General features: G+C 28.3%; 1 protein-coding gene across 3 annotated transcripts; it reads right to left on the reverse strand.

The window, feature by feature from the left end:
- Positions 1-3,317: 3,317 nt before the first annotated feature.
- On the reverse strand, positions 3,318-17,789 carry LOC145183817 (AT-rich interactive domain-containing protein 4B-like). 3 transcript variants are annotated; one of them, XM_090074564.1, is made up of 19 exons: positions 17,648-17,789; positions 16,526-16,636; positions 10,325-10,393; positions 9,913-10,000; positions 9,707-9,786; positions 9,563-9,619; positions 9,425-9,465; positions 9,114-9,213; positions 8,938-8,988; positions 8,790-8,854; positions 8,602-8,705; positions 8,124-8,300; positions 7,089-7,183; positions 6,576-6,670; positions 5,919-6,461; positions 5,670-5,760; positions 5,059-5,572; positions 4,197-4,961; positions 3,318-4,115 (listed from the first exon to the last, which is right to left on the reverse strand). In XM_090074564.1, exons 1-19 carry the CDS (start codon positions 17,648-17,650, stop codon positions 3,943-3,945), a joined length of 3,222 nt encoding a protein of 1,073 aa, XP_089930690.1. In that variant the 5' UTR covers positions 17,651-17,789; the 3' UTR covers positions 3,318-3,942. The 3 variants fall into 3 exon arrangements, with proteins under 3 accessions (XP_089930690.1, XP_089930689.1, XP_089930691.1); XM_090074563.1 differs by having other exon boundaries at positions 3,704-4,115; positions 4,197-4,964; XM_090074565.1 differs by lacking the exons at positions 8,124-8,300; positions 8,602-8,705; positions 8,790-8,854; ... (7 more) ...; positions 16,526-16,636; positions 17,648-17,789 and adding an exon at positions 7,696-7,779 and having other exon boundaries at positions 3,704-4,115; positions 4,197-4,964.
- Positions 17,790-17,819: the final 30 nt, after the last annotated feature.

The raw sequence follows: 17,819 nt of genomic DNA on the forward strand, positions 1-17,819 counted from the left end.
AATCATGTTGAACATTCATGTTGTGCATTCATGTTGAACAATCATTCTTCTTTTTATTGTCCATTAAAAAAAAATTAAATTTAGAAGAAAAAATTTTCAAATGTTACTGCGCAAATATAATCAACTAAGGCAACAGTACAATAGTTACATGAATAGTTATTAAAATTTCACTAAGATAGTCCAGCGATATAAAACCTTTAAGCGATTTTGCCTGTGTATAATTGGGTGTATTCTTTTCGTAAGTTTAAAAATAATAATAAAAGTCGACCCAACCATTTTTTCACATTTAAATATAAGGAATGTGAGAAATTTTTTTTTAATCCTAATGAAATTAGGTTTAGACTGATGATAAATAACGTCTTCTGTACTAGTATCTTTGTTTTCCTTCTACGCATACAGCTGTATGTTTTCTTTTAGTTAACCTCATTTGGCTTTAAGTATGGTTATAAATCTCAACAGTTTTTGTTACATACAGTGATGATTTTAATGGCATTTCTAATGATAACTTGCAAGTTGAAACTTGCATTATTACTTGGACGTAAATACGTGACGTGAATATAAAAAACTTTATTGTTACATTTCGTTGAGTGAGTGTGTTCAATTAAGTAGCACATAATGCTATCGAATGGATTAAACATACCTCAAATTTCGCTTCAACTAGGGTGTTCTAGAAAATTAATTCAGAACTGTTGTAAACATATTGAAAAATACAATACCACTGATGATCAAACTCGAAAGCTACCACCAAGAGAAACTTCAAGCATTTTTTATGGATTGTCAAGTTATTGGCATGTCTAAAAAAGATCATTTTTTTTACATTTAATAAAATAAAAACCCCATTCTGTAATATTTTGGCTTTAGGAAAATAATATTCTAGAATGACCACTCCAAAGTTCCATTTGAGACCAGTCGAGAACTTATGGAACGATAAAGGGTTAGCTTTACGAGATAAATGAGTTTTGGTGGAAAATTCAAGAAGTCTGAAATGCCACCACTATTGAACGATGTTAATGGCTTGTTAACAGTATGCCATCAAGATGTGCTGAAATGATAAAAAATAAAGACTTAACAAAGTATTAATCTTAGTTTTAATGCTTTGATGTGGACTTTAATACAGCACTATTTGCTATGATGTATATTTGTTTGATGTGCTATTCCTTTAATAACATTTCGTTGTACTATATGAAATTTTCAACAATTATAGTTATACTTCAGCTAAAGATGATTTTTTTTCTTATGACTAATGGAAATTAGCCCACAGTATCGGACAAAACATGGTGGACAAACTCAAATTTAGAACAAAAGTTGATCAAAAACTAAAAAAAACTAGTAAAACAATTGAACATTTTATTTTTCATGTAGTTTATTATGTTGTTAACAAAACTTAAAACTTTTGAATCATACTAAAAATCGCTAAAAAAATTTAAAACACGTTTTCCCTAACAAACTACATTTTTCTTTGGACAAAACAAGGTGGACATTCAAAAAATCGACTGAAAATTCAAAAAAATTCAAAAATTAACTTATTATTTTTCAAAAAACTTTAAAAGTTAACTTAATATTTGGTTGGACCTCCTTTATTTTTAATTAATTCTTTCATTCTTCGGGGCATAAACGCAATTAATGAGTCAACAATTTTCATATCAATCTCTCGCCAGGCCTTCTCGATTTGTTTAAATAGTTCCTCACTGGTCTTCACATTTGCACGCTCAATCTTATTGTCAATTATTTCCCACAAATATTCTATGGGATTCAAGTCAGGGCTTTGTGCAGGCCACTCCATTATGGTGATATTCTTGTCCTTGAACCATTGTTTTACAATTTTTGACGTATCTTTGGGATCATTGTGCTGTTGAAAAATCCATTTTATGGGCATCTCCCATTCAGCATGTAATAACATAACATCATCATTATATCTTTGTAAACAAAGCGGTCCATAATTCCATTAATTTTGTAAATAGGACCAGTTCCTAGTGCTGTGAAACATCCCCAAACCATAGCAGACGTTCCATGCTTAACACCCTTCTTGGTATATTTAGTATTATATCTGGTGTTCTTTGGTCTCCAGACTCGCTTCTTGCCGTCGCTTCCAAAAAGGTTATATTTTGATTCATCACTAAAAAGTATGTTTTTCCACTGGTCTACAGTCCAATTTTGGTGTGCTTTGGCAAACGCAAATCTTAGCTTTCCATTTTTAAAGGAAGTTATCGGTTTCTTGGCAGGCATTCGAGAAAATTTTGCTTCGTTAGCTCTTCGTCGCACAGTGCGATTAGAGATTTGTAGTTCAAGTTTTTCGGTTAATTTTGTGGATGACAAAAATGGATCTTTTTTTAAGCTCTTTAACAATTATTCGATCTAGTCTTCGTGATGTTTTTCTTGGACGTCCGCCCCGATGGTTTGTTTTATAGCAGCCACGAGATCCAAATGATTTGACAGTTTTGTTTACAGTCGATTTAGCTATATTATATTTTCTACAAATTTCAGCTTGACGTTTTCCGCTTTTAAAATCTTTAATAATATTTTCACGTAAAACACTTCCTAATTTGTCGTAAGCCATTTTAAGTAGCAATTTACCCCATATATCACGAGTTAAATCTATTTTTAGTTTAATTGAAAAAATAATTGGCCAGACATTCCAAAATCTATTTTATTATTTTAGAGTAATGTTATGATACGAGTGAAAACAAAAGAATGCGGTAAATTAAACAATTATTAATTATTAATATATTAGACAATTAAATCTTATAAAAAAAGCTTCATTTTGATTTGTCCACCTTGTTTTGTCCAAGGAAAAATGTAGTTTGTTGAGAAAAATGTTATAAATTATTTTTGTGATTCTTAGCATGATTCAAACGTTTTAAATTTTGTTAAGAACATAATAAACTATTTAAAAATTAATATGTACAATTGTTTTACTAGTTCTTTTTAGTTTTTTGATCAACTTTTGTTCTAAATTTGAGTTTGTCCACCATGTTTTGTCCGATACTGTAGCTCTTTTTTAAACTTCCCTAAAATAAAGAAATTATGTTAAATCTAATGAAGAAATTGTTAGGTGTGCTATTTCAGTGATCACCACCGTATGTGCTGAGTTATAGTTAACATAGTGCCTTGAGCTAAATGATATCTGGTAATTATATAAGCATAGGGTATCAGATACGTTAATTTCATAACTGCCCCATTTTAAAATCAAGGTCATATTGTGAAAGAGCTGTATGAAGCGTAGGCAATTAAAACACATTTTAAATAAACTTTTTATCAAATCTTCCGCAAGGGTTTACGACTCCGTCAGATTAACCATTCAAAATAAAGAAGACTAATTTAGGGCGCTGCTCGATCGTTTACATGTTACCATTTTATAAATACATTTCTCACATTTTATAAATAAATTATTTATTAAAAAGAAAGGAAAAAAGAAAAAAAAAAAAAATTCAGCTACAGCAACCGGTCACCTGGTCGCGGAGATCTTTCAAAATAATTATAGTTCTACTTTAAAACTGTTAAAACATTTTTTGGTTCCAAATTATAAAAGTCGAAAAAAGTTCGTCAAAATATTTAAAGCTTCATCAATTGGAATCAACATTTCATTTACGCAGTTTAAAAAGTTTTCTTCAAAGGAAAAAGTTTCCATTTTTACGTTTTAAACAACACAACAATAAATATATCATCCTGCCCTTCTTATAAACAGCCGGAATAATTTATAAATTTAAAAACATGGTAAAAATTTTCGAGTCGCAAAATAATTCCGCCAATAAAGAAAAAATAAAGAAATTTCCTAATGACGCAAACTTCATAAAAATAATATTTTGACCATTTCAAAACTTGATATGATAATATATTTATATTTATACAATTTTATTCACCATTATAATAACTTTTTCTAATAAACTGCTCCAAGTCGGATATTTACAAGAATTAAAAAAGAAGTCTTAACGAATATAGACTTCATACATTGTTCGAACGTCTACTGTCGATTTGACTCCGTAGTTTTCGTTTGGTTTTTCGGTCAATACTCGCGACCTCTGAACGCAGTTTGCAGTAAAGTTTACTCATTTCGTTTAAGCGGAACTGCATTAATGCGATCCTTTCAACAGAATCTTTCTTTTCTAACGCAAATGCTAAAAAAAAAAAAATTCGATTTAAAAAAAAAATGTTTGTTGACAAAACGAAGCTTTCTTATTAATATTTCGGAAACTTACCCAGATCAGACATAAAATCAATTTTATATTCAAGAACCGGTGTTCTTTTTTCCCTTTTTTCTTTAGTGGGGCTTTTTATGGAATCCTCAAAGCCTACAGAATGATTTCTTTTTCTCTTATGTCTAGATTCAACAAGTTTTTTTTTACGAAGTTTATCGCATTCTTTAGATGGCGAAGAATCTGCGAGCTTTGTCGGAGTTTCGATAGTTTCTGTTGGTGTTTCCAATTTCGGTGCATGTTCCACAATACTACAAAAGTCGTTAAGAGCGTGCGTTTCGGCCGTTCTGTCTTTTTCGGTTTCTGTATTGTTATTTTTCTTATCGATTGAAGTTTGATCATTTTGAGTAATTTCGTCCTTAACTGTTTCTTTCTTAACAAACTTTCCTTCTGGCGTTAAAGATTTTCCGCTTGAGTTGTAAGAAAGCTCAAGCGTTTCAATTATGTTAACTTTTATAACTTTATTTGAATCTTCGATCCATTTCTTTACAGAATCATCTTTCGAGGAGCCTTCTTGGTGATTGAACCGTTTAGCTTCTAATCTTTTATCAATTGGAAAACTTTTATCATATATATCCATTTCATTTGTAAGTCTATATTCTCCTTCATCAAGTTCTTCTTTTAAAGAGTCATCGTTTTTCACAGTATATTCTTCTTTTTCCCCATCTTTGCTACTAATATCACTCTCTGGACTTTGATTAGGAAATTCTTGATTCATAGCCTGTTGTCGACTGGACCGCCTACGTGTCTCAGATTTCAAAGAATTATCTACTAAAGAAAAATACTTTATTAAAGCAACCTTGAAAAAAATTAAAACAATATTTCCTTAAAGTCGCATCAATTTACAAACCGGGTGAGCACGTACCTGTCTGAAAACTTACAGCACTTTGATTTGGTTTACCGATACTCTCTTCTAAAGCATTTAACAAGATGGTGTCTTGCATCGAGTTTCTTGTCATTCTGGGTTTAACAGGACTAGGTTTAATGTCTGGTATAAAAAGCGTGTCAGACACTGGTTTTGGTCGATGTATTGATTTGATCTGATTGCCATTGATCCCCTTTTCTGGAATGCTTGTGTTGTCGTTAGACTTTTGTCGATGTGTAGACTTAGAGCTTGCACATACAGGCTTTGGAGACTCAGTATCAACAAACTGAGCTTCACTGTTATACAAAGGAGATTTTATTGAAGCACCACTGCATAGAGAGGACTTTGAGGAATCATTGGAGTAGACTGGAGACTGTTGAGGCGATTGAGGTTGCTCGAAACTTTGAGACGGTGATTTGCTAAATTTATTGATTTCAGAAAGAGGATGTTTTGCATCATTATCATTATTTAACGAAGATCGTTGCTTATACCTCAGTGGTGGCTCTTTTGCAATCTGGAAAGTACAAACATGAAAGTGAACAAGTGACAAAGAAACAAACTCCGCCTCTAGAACACAGAAATAAAAAAAGGACGAAATAGCAAATACTAACTTTTGATAGTGGTGCAGGGGGTGTTGCATGGCGCTTTTTACTAGGTGCACTCAAACCAGCAATTCTTTCATCTTTTACCCATTCATCATACCTAAGTTTAAAATAACTTCAGATCTTAACACGTTTTACAATTAAATAACAATGTAACTCAAATGGTTTATTCAAAAAAAGAACTTTGACAATTATCTTTGCTTAAAAAATTTAGTACAAAATGCAGCTTCTACTTATAAATTATTTGAAAATCTTTACCTATGATTCCAATTGTTATAATGAATGTAATAAACTACTTCATCATTTTCTTCTTTATCAACTTCCAAAATTTTAGCATTATACAGGCGTTGATTTTTCCCACTACCATAATGGACAGAAATTCTTGTCCCAGCCTTATACTTGCTATTGATTCCATTGCAATGCCTACTTTCAGTTTCCTCACTCGTAATAGAACTGTCAGGGCTATTTACAACATCCACATCTTCACCTTCAAGTTTTATATCAAGTTCATTTTGAGATGATATAGTTCTGTTGCCTGCATCTATATCATCAACAACTGAATCAGTTGGCATTGTTTTCTTTGTTTCAGATGAGAGTTCTGGTGGCTTTTCAAGAATGCGACATAAACGACTTGATCTTCTTCTATCTGGTTCAGAATCGCTCTCTGAAATTATTGATGGATTGTCCGCTTCATCTTTCACAGGACTTGAGCGTTTTAATCGAGACTTTGACTGTTTTGGTGAGCTACAGGGAGAGGACTTTGGAAATACATTTAAATGCTCTTCATATGCTCGCAAGTATCTAAAAAAAAAAATCCCTCAAATAATGAGCTTCGTTTATCTGACACTTATAAAATTGGTTATTAAAATAACTATAAACAAACAGAAATCTAACAGATTAAAGAAACCACATTACTTTTTGTACAAATTTTTCATATTAATACAGGTTGTTGCATTAAAATTTCTTAAACCAAGCTTAGAATAAATAATTTTCCATTGTTGGTTAGCTATCTATAAAAAAAATAAAAAATATTTGAAACAAAAATTGATAATGAAATATACAAACATTGTAGATCAAAGTAAAAAAATACTTTTTCACAGATTGTTTACCTACTTTATATAAAAATTTTTTAGTTTTTTTATATAAAAATATATAATAATTATGTTTTTTTGTTATGAGGATAAAAACATGTTAAATGCTCTATATTTAAATAGAAAACTGTGAATAAAAAAACCATTTCTTTTAGTTAAAAGTTGTGGTTTGAAGTGCACACCCTGTCACTATAAAAGTAGTTGTTTGAGTCTATAGAGACAAATTCACCATTAGCCACCTCAGAAAAGTAATTTAGGTACAAACTTAAAGATTTCGCTTTAAAGTAATCAACTTTAAGAAAAACAACTGAAGAACAAAGAAAAAATCACTTCCTACTTCTTCCAAACTACCATGTTGTGTTACTAATTCGAACATCTTGTGTAAATCTACAACCTGACTGTTCAGAGTCGGCTGTTTTATGATTGGTGTACCTAAATATTGCAATAAAATCCAAATTTAGTCAAAAGTTATCTCTAAAAGAAAAACAAACAAAAAAATATCTTCATAGCTAAACAGTAATAACATAGAAATAGTATTCAAACTTTATAAGTTTTTTTTCAGTTATAGGGTACAAAGTAAATCTTAAGGGTAGCTTATATGATGCAAGATATTACTAAAAAAAGCTAAACTTCATAACTTAAAGATAATCTAACTGCAGTAATAAAAAAAAAAGCAAATATTTGCCTACTGAAAATTTTTTTTTTTAAAAAAAAAAGAAAAAAAAAAGGATTTAATGTCAAGGTATTTTCTAGCATTTGTAATTAATTATTACAGAATTAACTCATTGGAGCAACAATTGGTATTATAACAACAGCTGCTGGCACTAAATTCTCTTATTCAGAAATAAACAGTAAAACTTCTGCCATAGGAAACACTCTCAGAACAAAATAATGTAATACTTTCTTTTAACAACTATTTCAGAATGTTGCATTGCTTAACCTACCCCTTTAAAATTTTATTTAAATTTGAACCAATCAACCAATTTATTTGTTCAGCTACCAATATTGCCTGAAAGATCATTGAAAGATTATTTTATGAAAATCAGTTGTTGGTCCTAACCCCAAACTCTTGGGAAACCACCAGCTCTTGTTGTCAAGTTGCCCAAATGTTAACTAATATTGAAAAAAAGCTCAGTATGAACTTCCTTGAAATTGAGATTTTGAGTTGAAGTATACGAAAAATCAGGCATTATATGTCCAGGGCTTGTTTAAGAGCTTAACAAATAAATATTTTATGACCTTTATTTTGCATTAAACACTCTTGTTACAAATAAAAATGCTTATTAATAATAAGTAATCTAAGGGAGTAATTAAAACTAAGACCCTTCAATTACAAACAAGCAAAGAAAAAATATTAACATTAAAAAAATACCATTTCGTTCCATGAATGAGTACAAGTTCTCTAAAAAAACCTTTGTCTCTGATGACACTGTCTGAGGCAAAGAAATTTCATCATCAGAACTCTCTTCCTTTTCATCAATAGTATCTAAAACATTCCAACCTTTTGGTAGCTCCCCAAGATCATGGTATGAAAGAGCCTTCTCAATTGCTATTATCAAAGTTTAAAAACTTTCTTTGATTAAAATGTCAATCAACACAGATACTAAATATTATTGATGCAATTGAGCTTTTTGATTAGTGTCTTTATGACATTTTGCTAACTTCATAAACTAGCATAATATAACAAAATTACCAATCAAAAAACTAAAACTCAAAACAACTTTTCTGAAAAAGAAAGAAAAAAAAAAAAATTAAAAAAAGATGTGAATGGATATGAGGATTTATATGTTTAACAAAGTCTCTATGACCTTTGAAAGTGCAAAACTACTTTTGGCATCAATTTAACATACCTGATCGAAGAATAGGATCAACTTTAGTATCTCCTTTTAAAAAACTATAAAGAGGATCTTTTTCTTTGGAGAACTCAACAATGTCTTCTTTTTTAACATGAAATCTAAAACAGTTAAAAGTTTTTTTTATTTACTATTTACTTGATTATTAAAATCAAAAAGTGTTTTATTACAAAAGTAGAACTTACTTTTTGCCATCTTTGAATGATTGAACATACACTTGATTTTCTGTGTTATTATAATGCTTCAAACCCTACAACACAATAATATTTGTCACAATTTTTTAGCAAAGTATATGTTTATAATTAGAACCAAACAAATTGTTTTCATTCTCACCAATGCCGGAAACCAACTCTTCTTTCTTTCACCTTGTTCAATGCATACAACCTAAATTACCCAATTAAAAACAATGTTAGGAGCAGACGGCCTTAAAGAAAACGGATTGAAAAATTCTGCAGAATAATTGCTAAAAATCAAAACTTTAAAAAAAAAAACAACCAAAAAACCTTCACCTTTCCCAGAAACACTTTATTATTTTCATTTACTTTTTTATCGTGGCACCATTTTATCTTTAACTCATCACTCTCTGAGTCTTCTTCATCAATACTGCAACTAAAGGATTCATTAAGTTACTTGAAATTGTTTTGTTGCCATGGAACAAATATTACATTGCAATAACAACAAAAAACGAAACAACTGATATAGTTTATTTTTTGCATTCTCCAGAATGCAAAAAACACAAATAAAATTGGTTAAACAGTTTACTGCTCATTTTAAAATCTTTTTTTTAAGCTAAAGTACTGAAGAGTAAAAATCTGCTTACTTGAGTTGAGATCTCCTCCGTTTTCTTCTTTTATCTGCTGACTAAAATATAGAAAGTGATACCATTAAATAATTGTTTGTAATCTTTCACTTTTTTAAATTTAAAATTCTATAAATTAAAAGCAAAGGACTATATTACCATGACTACCATTGAAGAGAAGTTTTCTGGGTCAGTTAAAGGCAAATTATCCAAGTTCTAGTTAAAAAAAATTTCATCATAACATTAATTATTGAAGAGAAAAAAAAAAAAAAAAAAAAAATTAAAAGTTTTACAAACAGGAACCTCATGTTCATTGAAATGTTTCTCTCCCATGACACAAACATTAGTTCTTCGAAGAGTTCGTTCATCTCCATCATCGAATACTAAGAAAATTCAAACAACAAAAATTTTTTTTACAAATGTAGATAGATGCATATTGACTACTTTCCTGACATTTTAAAGCACGCTTTTAAAATGAAAAAGACAAATGTGAAGATAAAATAACTTACCAACAGTATACCAACTGTGATCATTTATTTTCTGTATAGTAGCTTCTTTCTTCTCATCGCCAACCAGAATTTGGACAACAGCATTTAACTACATCAAACAAAGATGTTAGTTATGATATTATTTTATCAGATCTATTTTAAAATGTATATGATGTATAATATTTAATTTACTTAATTGGACTTCTAAAACTGTCTTCAACAGTAATTATGCTAAGTTATTCATTTCCTTATAAATTATACATAATTTATCATTAAGTTAGTAACATAATAAATTTAAAACTGAAAATCAAACAGAAATGAGATTTATCTACATGTGATCTTAAAAGATCCCCTTCAAAATAAAATCCCCTTCATAAAAAAAATAATAGTTTTAAAATAAATAATAAAACTAATAGTTTGAAAAAGATATTACCTTCAATGGGCCATTGATAGCATCATCATGAACAATTGCAGAGCTCAATCCGAGATCTTTAAACTGAACCTAAAACAAAATTCATACTTTGTTTTAAAAATGTATAGCAAATTTTGAGCTTTTTACAAAGTGATTTTATACATCAAATATGGCTGCCTGCAATATGTAATAAATATGGATTAAATTAGTGGTTTTATGAAAAAAGTAAAATTTTAAAGTTTGATGGAGTAGGAGGGTCATTTCAGCAATTTGTTTGGAACAGCGTAAAATCTTGTGAACTAGTCATCTTAAATGCTAAAAACTTTCTCTTAGCATCAAATGGGTGCAAAACTTATGTTAGACTTATCAACACAGATGATATTAATCTAAGGTGGGCCTTAATAGCTGATAAAATAGAAGAAGCAAAAGCCATTGCAAATATTACCAAAATGCATTTCTAGCAAATATGTTAATGCATATCTAGCAAGTATGTTAATACATTTCTGGCAAGTATTTCTGGCAAGTAATGGAAAGTGTTTGGTTTTAAAATTCTCTAATATTTTGTAATGGGGTCGCAGAACAATTTTAAAATTTATATATTAGTAAGAAAAATTTACTTATCTAAGATATTTTTTTCCTATATTAAACTCCCGGCTCCTCAAAACATTTGCGAGGAATATGAAAGTACATACTCCTAGATATTGAGTTGTATTAAATAGAGTTAATAAAACAAAAGCTTTGACCATATTTTATTTTTTTAGTTTAACTTTTTATCAAAAAATGTAAGATATAAAAATTTTAAATTTGTTTAAAGTTTTTAATAGTTATTCTACCTCTGATTGCTGTTCAGTGTGCAATTGCTGAAAATGAGCACTTTAACAGATTTTGGAGTCAAGAAACCCTATGAAATCATTTAGAGAAGAGGCTAAGTAGCCCCAGATACTTAACATATAACTGAAACCAAGGAAGTTATTTAATCTTAAGTACCACAAAAACATTGATTTAACAAAGCTATGGCATATGCAAAATATTTGTCCCAATGCACCAAAAAAATTTGTTGGGAGTGCAAAATATTGTTTAGTACCATCAGAAGTACTATGTATCATCATTATGTTTGATTCACATGATACTGTATCTAATTTTTATTTATACTTTTAATGTTTTATTAATTTGTGATCAAATTCAATTTACAACAATCATTAAAAATTATTTTCTTTGTTATTGCTTTAATACTTTTACTTAAACAGTTATTTGTAAATGAGGTATGATCAGGTAGTACCGGAGATATGTTTGAAGGGTACCTCCAGATAACTTTTCACATAATGAAAACTTACAACTTTTCACATTAAGAAATTTATAAAGTGATGAAGCATAGTTTTATAAGTGAACAATTTATATGTATGGCTAAGACTACATTCAACTTGAATATTGTGTTTTGTCATTTTTTTAAAATTTAGTTAACTTAGAAAGCGGCATTCACTTATAAACAACAAAATTTCATGTTTGCTATTTTTCAATTTGTTTTCAATTAGTAAATGGCTAATATATCTATATTACTCTAAACGATGAGAGTTTGAAAATGCATCCCTAGATAATATGCTGACCTTGCATAACAGAAAACTGAGTGGGGACCTTTTTGAAAGGAAAAAAAAAAAAAAAAAGGTCAAAAACCTAATTCTTAAAATTTTGAACACAGATTACATTACATTTGACAAAGATTAAACTTAATGTTTCGCATATTCATGACTTTTATAGTCCTGCAACCCTGAATCTGAAAATATTACCATAGTCCTGAGGGATTAGGCACAAAAACTGTGTTAAAATTATTTGTATCACAGATTATGATCACTGGAATGTCTGTGTGGCTTTATGTAAATTACATTATTATTGAAATATGTACCCATTGGTAAAAGAAAGAATTGAAATTATGTATAAAGATTGTGTCCAGGGCAACCCTTAAATTTTGAAAGTTGTTGATTTTCTTACATAAACTATTTTAAGTTTTGTACTTTTGTTAAATACCTATCATTGTTTATTTGTTTTTAATTCAATAAATGTGTATTTCAACTTTCATTAAAACAGCTTTTTCACTTTATTTTCTGTTTGAATATGGGTAATAGCTCAATTATTTTTAAGTGTTTGGGGCTACCCACCTCTCCCCTAAAATATTTCAAATTAAACAGAAATCCTTGAGTTTAAAAGTTTATCATAAACTCACTGAACTAAATTAGATAGAAAACTTCTGATGTAGCAATCATTCTTATTTTCATTAACCAAAAACGAAAAAAAAAATCAAGCATTTTCATTTAACAAAAATTAAATAAAAACATTTTTAAAGGCATTTTTAAAAAATGGAAATGAAGTAACAACTTATATTTAATGCAAAAAAACGAAATAAAAATGAAAAAGTTTTTTTTTTTCAAAAATTTAGGAACAATAGTTAAAGATTATCTTCATACTATTTGGGATACCGCATGTAGTACTTACAAATAAGCAAGAGGTCCAAAGTATTATTTTCAAACTTACTTTGCGGTAATTTTAGCTAAACCTAAACAAAACATTTCAAAGACATAAGTAGGGCCAGAAAATGACGGTAAAAAAAAAAAAGAAAAAGAAAATCACAAATAGCACAGCAACAAAATGCTACAGTCTTATTAAGAATTCTTAAGAATGTGGTTTTCTTTTTTTTTTACCACAATTTTCTATTAAAGTCATACTTGAAATACTTGCTAAATCAATATTCATTTGTTATATTAGGTTTTAAGCCTTGCTGTAAAAATTTTTGATACATACTAATTATGTCTCTTTACATCTGCTCTGCTTAGAGTAACACTGTATTCAGTTGCTTAGTTTTTTAACGCGTACGAGTCAGTGACTGCACTGCTCTAAAACTGTATAGTAGCTTCAGTATGTGAAACGAAATAAAAACAAAATAAAAATGATATCTTTTTTTGAGACTGAAACAAAATAGAAATTGAAACTAAAATTCAAAAATGAAATAAAAATGAAAACTAAAATTAGCTACAAAATGAAAATGAAACTAAAACTAAAATGAGATAAGCAAAAGCACAATAAAAACAAAACTGATTGAAAATCATAAAAGAAAGTTATCACTTGTAGCAATTGTAGTAATTATTTTCTCCATTTTTTTTTAAAGAAGTCTTAAATAGTTAAGATAAACTCACAAAAAAAAAGAATTTGAAAGCGATCTTTTTGTATTATATAATGATGTAACTTAGGTTTTAAATTAAAAATATTTATATATAAATAACTACTTTATAAAAATATTAACTTATACATAACTTTTAACATGAAAAAATGTTACAATTTTACAACACTTCCACACATTGGTGCTACATGACCCAGATATTTGGAACCAGGGTTGACTATGAATACAATATACTCCTCTTTTCTTGTAATATATTGTGGATTTTTTCTCTTGCCAAATGGTTTTATCCTTCCTTCCGACAAAACAAAGTCCTTCAACTGCTGATGATCCTTTTCCTGAATTTTGCTTCTATCCACCATTTTTGATGAATTTTCTTTAGTTATGAGTCTTGGAGAACTGTGTTTACAAGTAAAGAGGCTGATTGATCTGAAAGCCTAGCTCCATCACATGCTTGAACTAGATTGAGTAAATGAATTTGTTATCCAGAGCTTGATGTTAATGGTTCAGAAATTTCTGAAGTAGCAGATTCCTGTACAGCAGTTATGATACTTAAGTTCACAAAAATTCATCCTTGGTTTTCAATTTCACTAAATGTCACCAGAAACAAATATCTTTTCAAGTGTCTTAATAGCTTAACCTTTTTGATAATCTGGACATTTCTTTTGGTTTTTCTTAAAAAATTCTTAAAGGATTAAGGTAACATTACTTATTTAGGACATGTACAAACATGACCTGAAACTACTTCTAAGTGTTGTAGGTCAAAACTATTATACATAATGACTTGATCAAAAAAATCCAAAGAGAAACTTCTAGATCTACTCAAAAATGTTTTAATTTTTGGTTGCCATCTATTTCCTCAAAAAACATCTTTTGGTACTACAAGCATTTTTGATTTTGAAAAAAAAAAATTTCACTCCACCCTATTGCGCAGCACCAATAGGAAGAGCCTACAAAAAAATAATCTTGGTGATAGCCCATCAAACGCTTCCAATCAATGAGAGAAAAGCAAACAATTTTGATTAACAATTTTAATGAAAGAAAACATAAAGTTGAAACAATCAAAAGTAAAAAAACTGTGACATTCCTGTAAATTTAAGAATGAATAAGGTATTCTGGTGATACTTGATAATAAAATGAGAGGAAATGGCAAAAGTAGCATGCAGTACAAACAATGAGTGTATTATGTAAAGATGCGCAGAATATCCAAGTACTAATAATTCAAAGACATTTTTTAGGTAAAGAATTAAATGAGATCAATAAAGAAAGGTTTAATGATGGGTTTATGACAATGAAATTATTAATTTTAACATTTTAATTGATATTTAAAGAGTTTTTTTTTAAAAAAAAAAACAATGTTTTTATATAGAACTACTCCAGTGCAAAATATTATTTCTTATCATATAGATATCACGTAACATGAGAAATACATAGCAATATTAAAACAATTAATAATACAACAGAAATCCCTTGAATATCCAAACTTCAAAAAAATTATCGCATTAAGCCATATATTAGTGCTAAGCACTTATCACATTAGCGCAAGCACTTATCGCATTAAGCCATATATTAGAGCTAACTGATTAATGGCACTTAACTATGATTTTTCAAATGTTCATTTTGATTCAATTACTTAAGTGATGTTTCTGAGGTGGAAAACTTTTTATTTGATAAATATGTGATATTTTTCAAAAAGAATGCAATAATTTATTAACTATACAATAAATATTGCATGGGCTCATAAGCAATATGCAAAATCCAAGCAATTAAAATCTTACATGATAGGATACTCATGAAATTATTTACTGAGCAATGTCTTTTTTTTTTTTTTTAAATAATTCAATTGCTATGTGATATCCATAGGATTATTAGGTGTAATACCCCATTCACACCAAAAATAAAACTTGTTTTAATCGTGGTTATTTAAACTTGTGACGCCTTTTTCCGTTCACACTGCTTTTTAAAACCATGTTTCAAATAAATGAGTTTAAAAAAACGGTAGCTAAATAAAACACCGTTCTAAAAGCCACTGTAATTAAAACTTGGTTTTGTTGGTGTGAATGGGGTATAAGATAGCAATAGGAAGTCGATTGTCTGATCTCTACATCTGATGAGTGGCTCCATATACCCATAAAGTTGAATTTGTTTATAAATTATGACAAAACAGATAAGCCAATTACTATGGATAAGAATTACAAAACTTAAACTTTAACGTTTTGTTCCTATAATGTCTTTGCCACCAATTGACTCAGTTATTCATGCAAATAATTCAAAAAAAGATGTAAAATTTTTTTTTGGCAAAAAAAAGATTTAATTTTTTTTTTTAAACTGTGTTAAATTCTTCCCATTCAAACTTTTAAAATTTATTTAAATTTGAATTTTGAATTAGAGTATAAAAAAATTTCAAATGAAAATAATTTCATGTTTGACATGAAATTTCAAATGCTCGACATGAAATTTCTAATGTTTGACATAAAATATAAAAATGAAAACTTAAATTTCAACTTCAGATTTTTTTTATAGAAAAAAGAAAGAAAAAAGATAAACATTCATATACCACACTTTAGGAAACAGGCAAAGACTTCACTCATAGGCAAATAAAAACACTTAAAATAGGTTTTTTTTTAGTTCATTTGGTTTTATGCAAATAAAAACTATTATTTCTGGTATTTTTTCTTAACTAAGGATTAGTTACCTACTTGTTCTAAGATAACAAACTTTTTTCCTGACAGTAGTGTAGGTTAAGTTATTTTGAGTACTTATTTAAAATTCAAACTTTCAAATTCAGTAAAGCTAAAAAATTGCTAAACTTTAGGGTAAGTTTTAACCAAAGACTACACGGTATACAAAAAAATTCTTTAAGCAGCTTCAAAATTTATAGTAAAATTACAGTAAAAAAAATTAGTTCTAATGTAAATACACAGATACATACATAAATTTCACTTGAAAACCTAAAAAAGTGGTATATTTTAACAAAATACATTAACAAGAAAAAAAATGACAAAAGCATTATAAAAAAACAGAAAATTTTACAACTAAAATCAAAAACTCCTTACTTTGCACTTGACATTTTTCTTCATTGATTTGATGGTTGCTTCACAAAAAGCACCTTTAAATTTTGCACTTACAGGAGTACCTACTTCCAAAAATGCTGGAACATCATTTGCCTAAAGATTTTTGAAAGCTTCTTTAATGAGTTATTAACTGATTTTAGTTTTTCAATAAATCCAAATATTTCAATAACTATATGCACAGTATGATTTGGTATACAAATGTGAGTATTTTTTAATATACAAATTTAAGCAAAATAAAATATTGGAAGCACAAATACTGAAAGTTGGCAATATTAAATTTTTTTTTGTTTAAATGTTATTAAAACCTGGTCTTTCTTCTTAATTGCAACCTTAAACTGAAACTGAAAAATAATTTTGAAAATTTCCTGAAAAAACCACACTTTTAAATGACTACAGTATGTTAAACCTTATATTACTTTAAAAATTACCATATTTTTAGAAACAATAAATGACTTTTTGATTTAATAAAATTTCATTTTTTATGTCACATTTATATTAAATGTAATAAAATTGTTACTAGCAAATTTAAAAGAAAACCATAAAATTATTAATACACATTAACACACATGCAGCCTACTTTCTGAGACCTAAGAAGTAATGATTTAAATAATTAGTAATAGAACAATCATAAATATGAGTTGAACATCTCATGTTGATTGATTTATATGTGCATATCTATGTATTTATGTATGTATGTATGTATGTATGTATGTATGTATGTATGTATGTATGTATGTATATATGTATGTATGTATGTATGTATGTATGTATGTATGTATGTATGTATGTATGTATGTATGTATGTATGTATGTATGTATGTATGTATGTATGTATGTATGTATGTACTATCTTTTTAGCAAAATAACTTTTTAAACTAAATATATTCATGAAGGCTTCTTTAATATTTTGATTTTAAGAAGAATAAGTGTGCCTTTTACTTTATTCTATTTTAAATTATAAAAGAAATTGCATAAATATACATAAAAAAAGTACTTAAAAAAAGTTATTAATTCAATAGTGATAATGAATTAACACATTAACAAAATGTATGTCAATTTAAATCGAAATACTAATAATAAACTATTTCTAAACGTTTAACATACCATTTTAACGAACAAGTATACTCTTTTTAAACAAAGAAATAGCTAATAACAATAAATATATATTATAATTTGTTTACAAGCTAATTTTCCAGATCATGTTTTTTTAGTCTGATCCATCAACAACTACCTTTTCTATCCTCTTGTTTTACTTCTGAAGCAAAGTTATGATTGG

The sequence above is a fragment of the Hydra viridissima genome, unplaced genomic scaffold, assembly GCF_058129835.1.
Source record: "Hydra viridissima isolate aposymbiotic clone 2 unplaced genomic scaffold, HvirCarnegie_v1 scaffold_17, whole genome shotgun sequence".
NCBI lineage: Eukaryota > Metazoa > Cnidaria > Hydrozoa > Anthoathecata > Hydridae > Hydra > Hydra viridissima.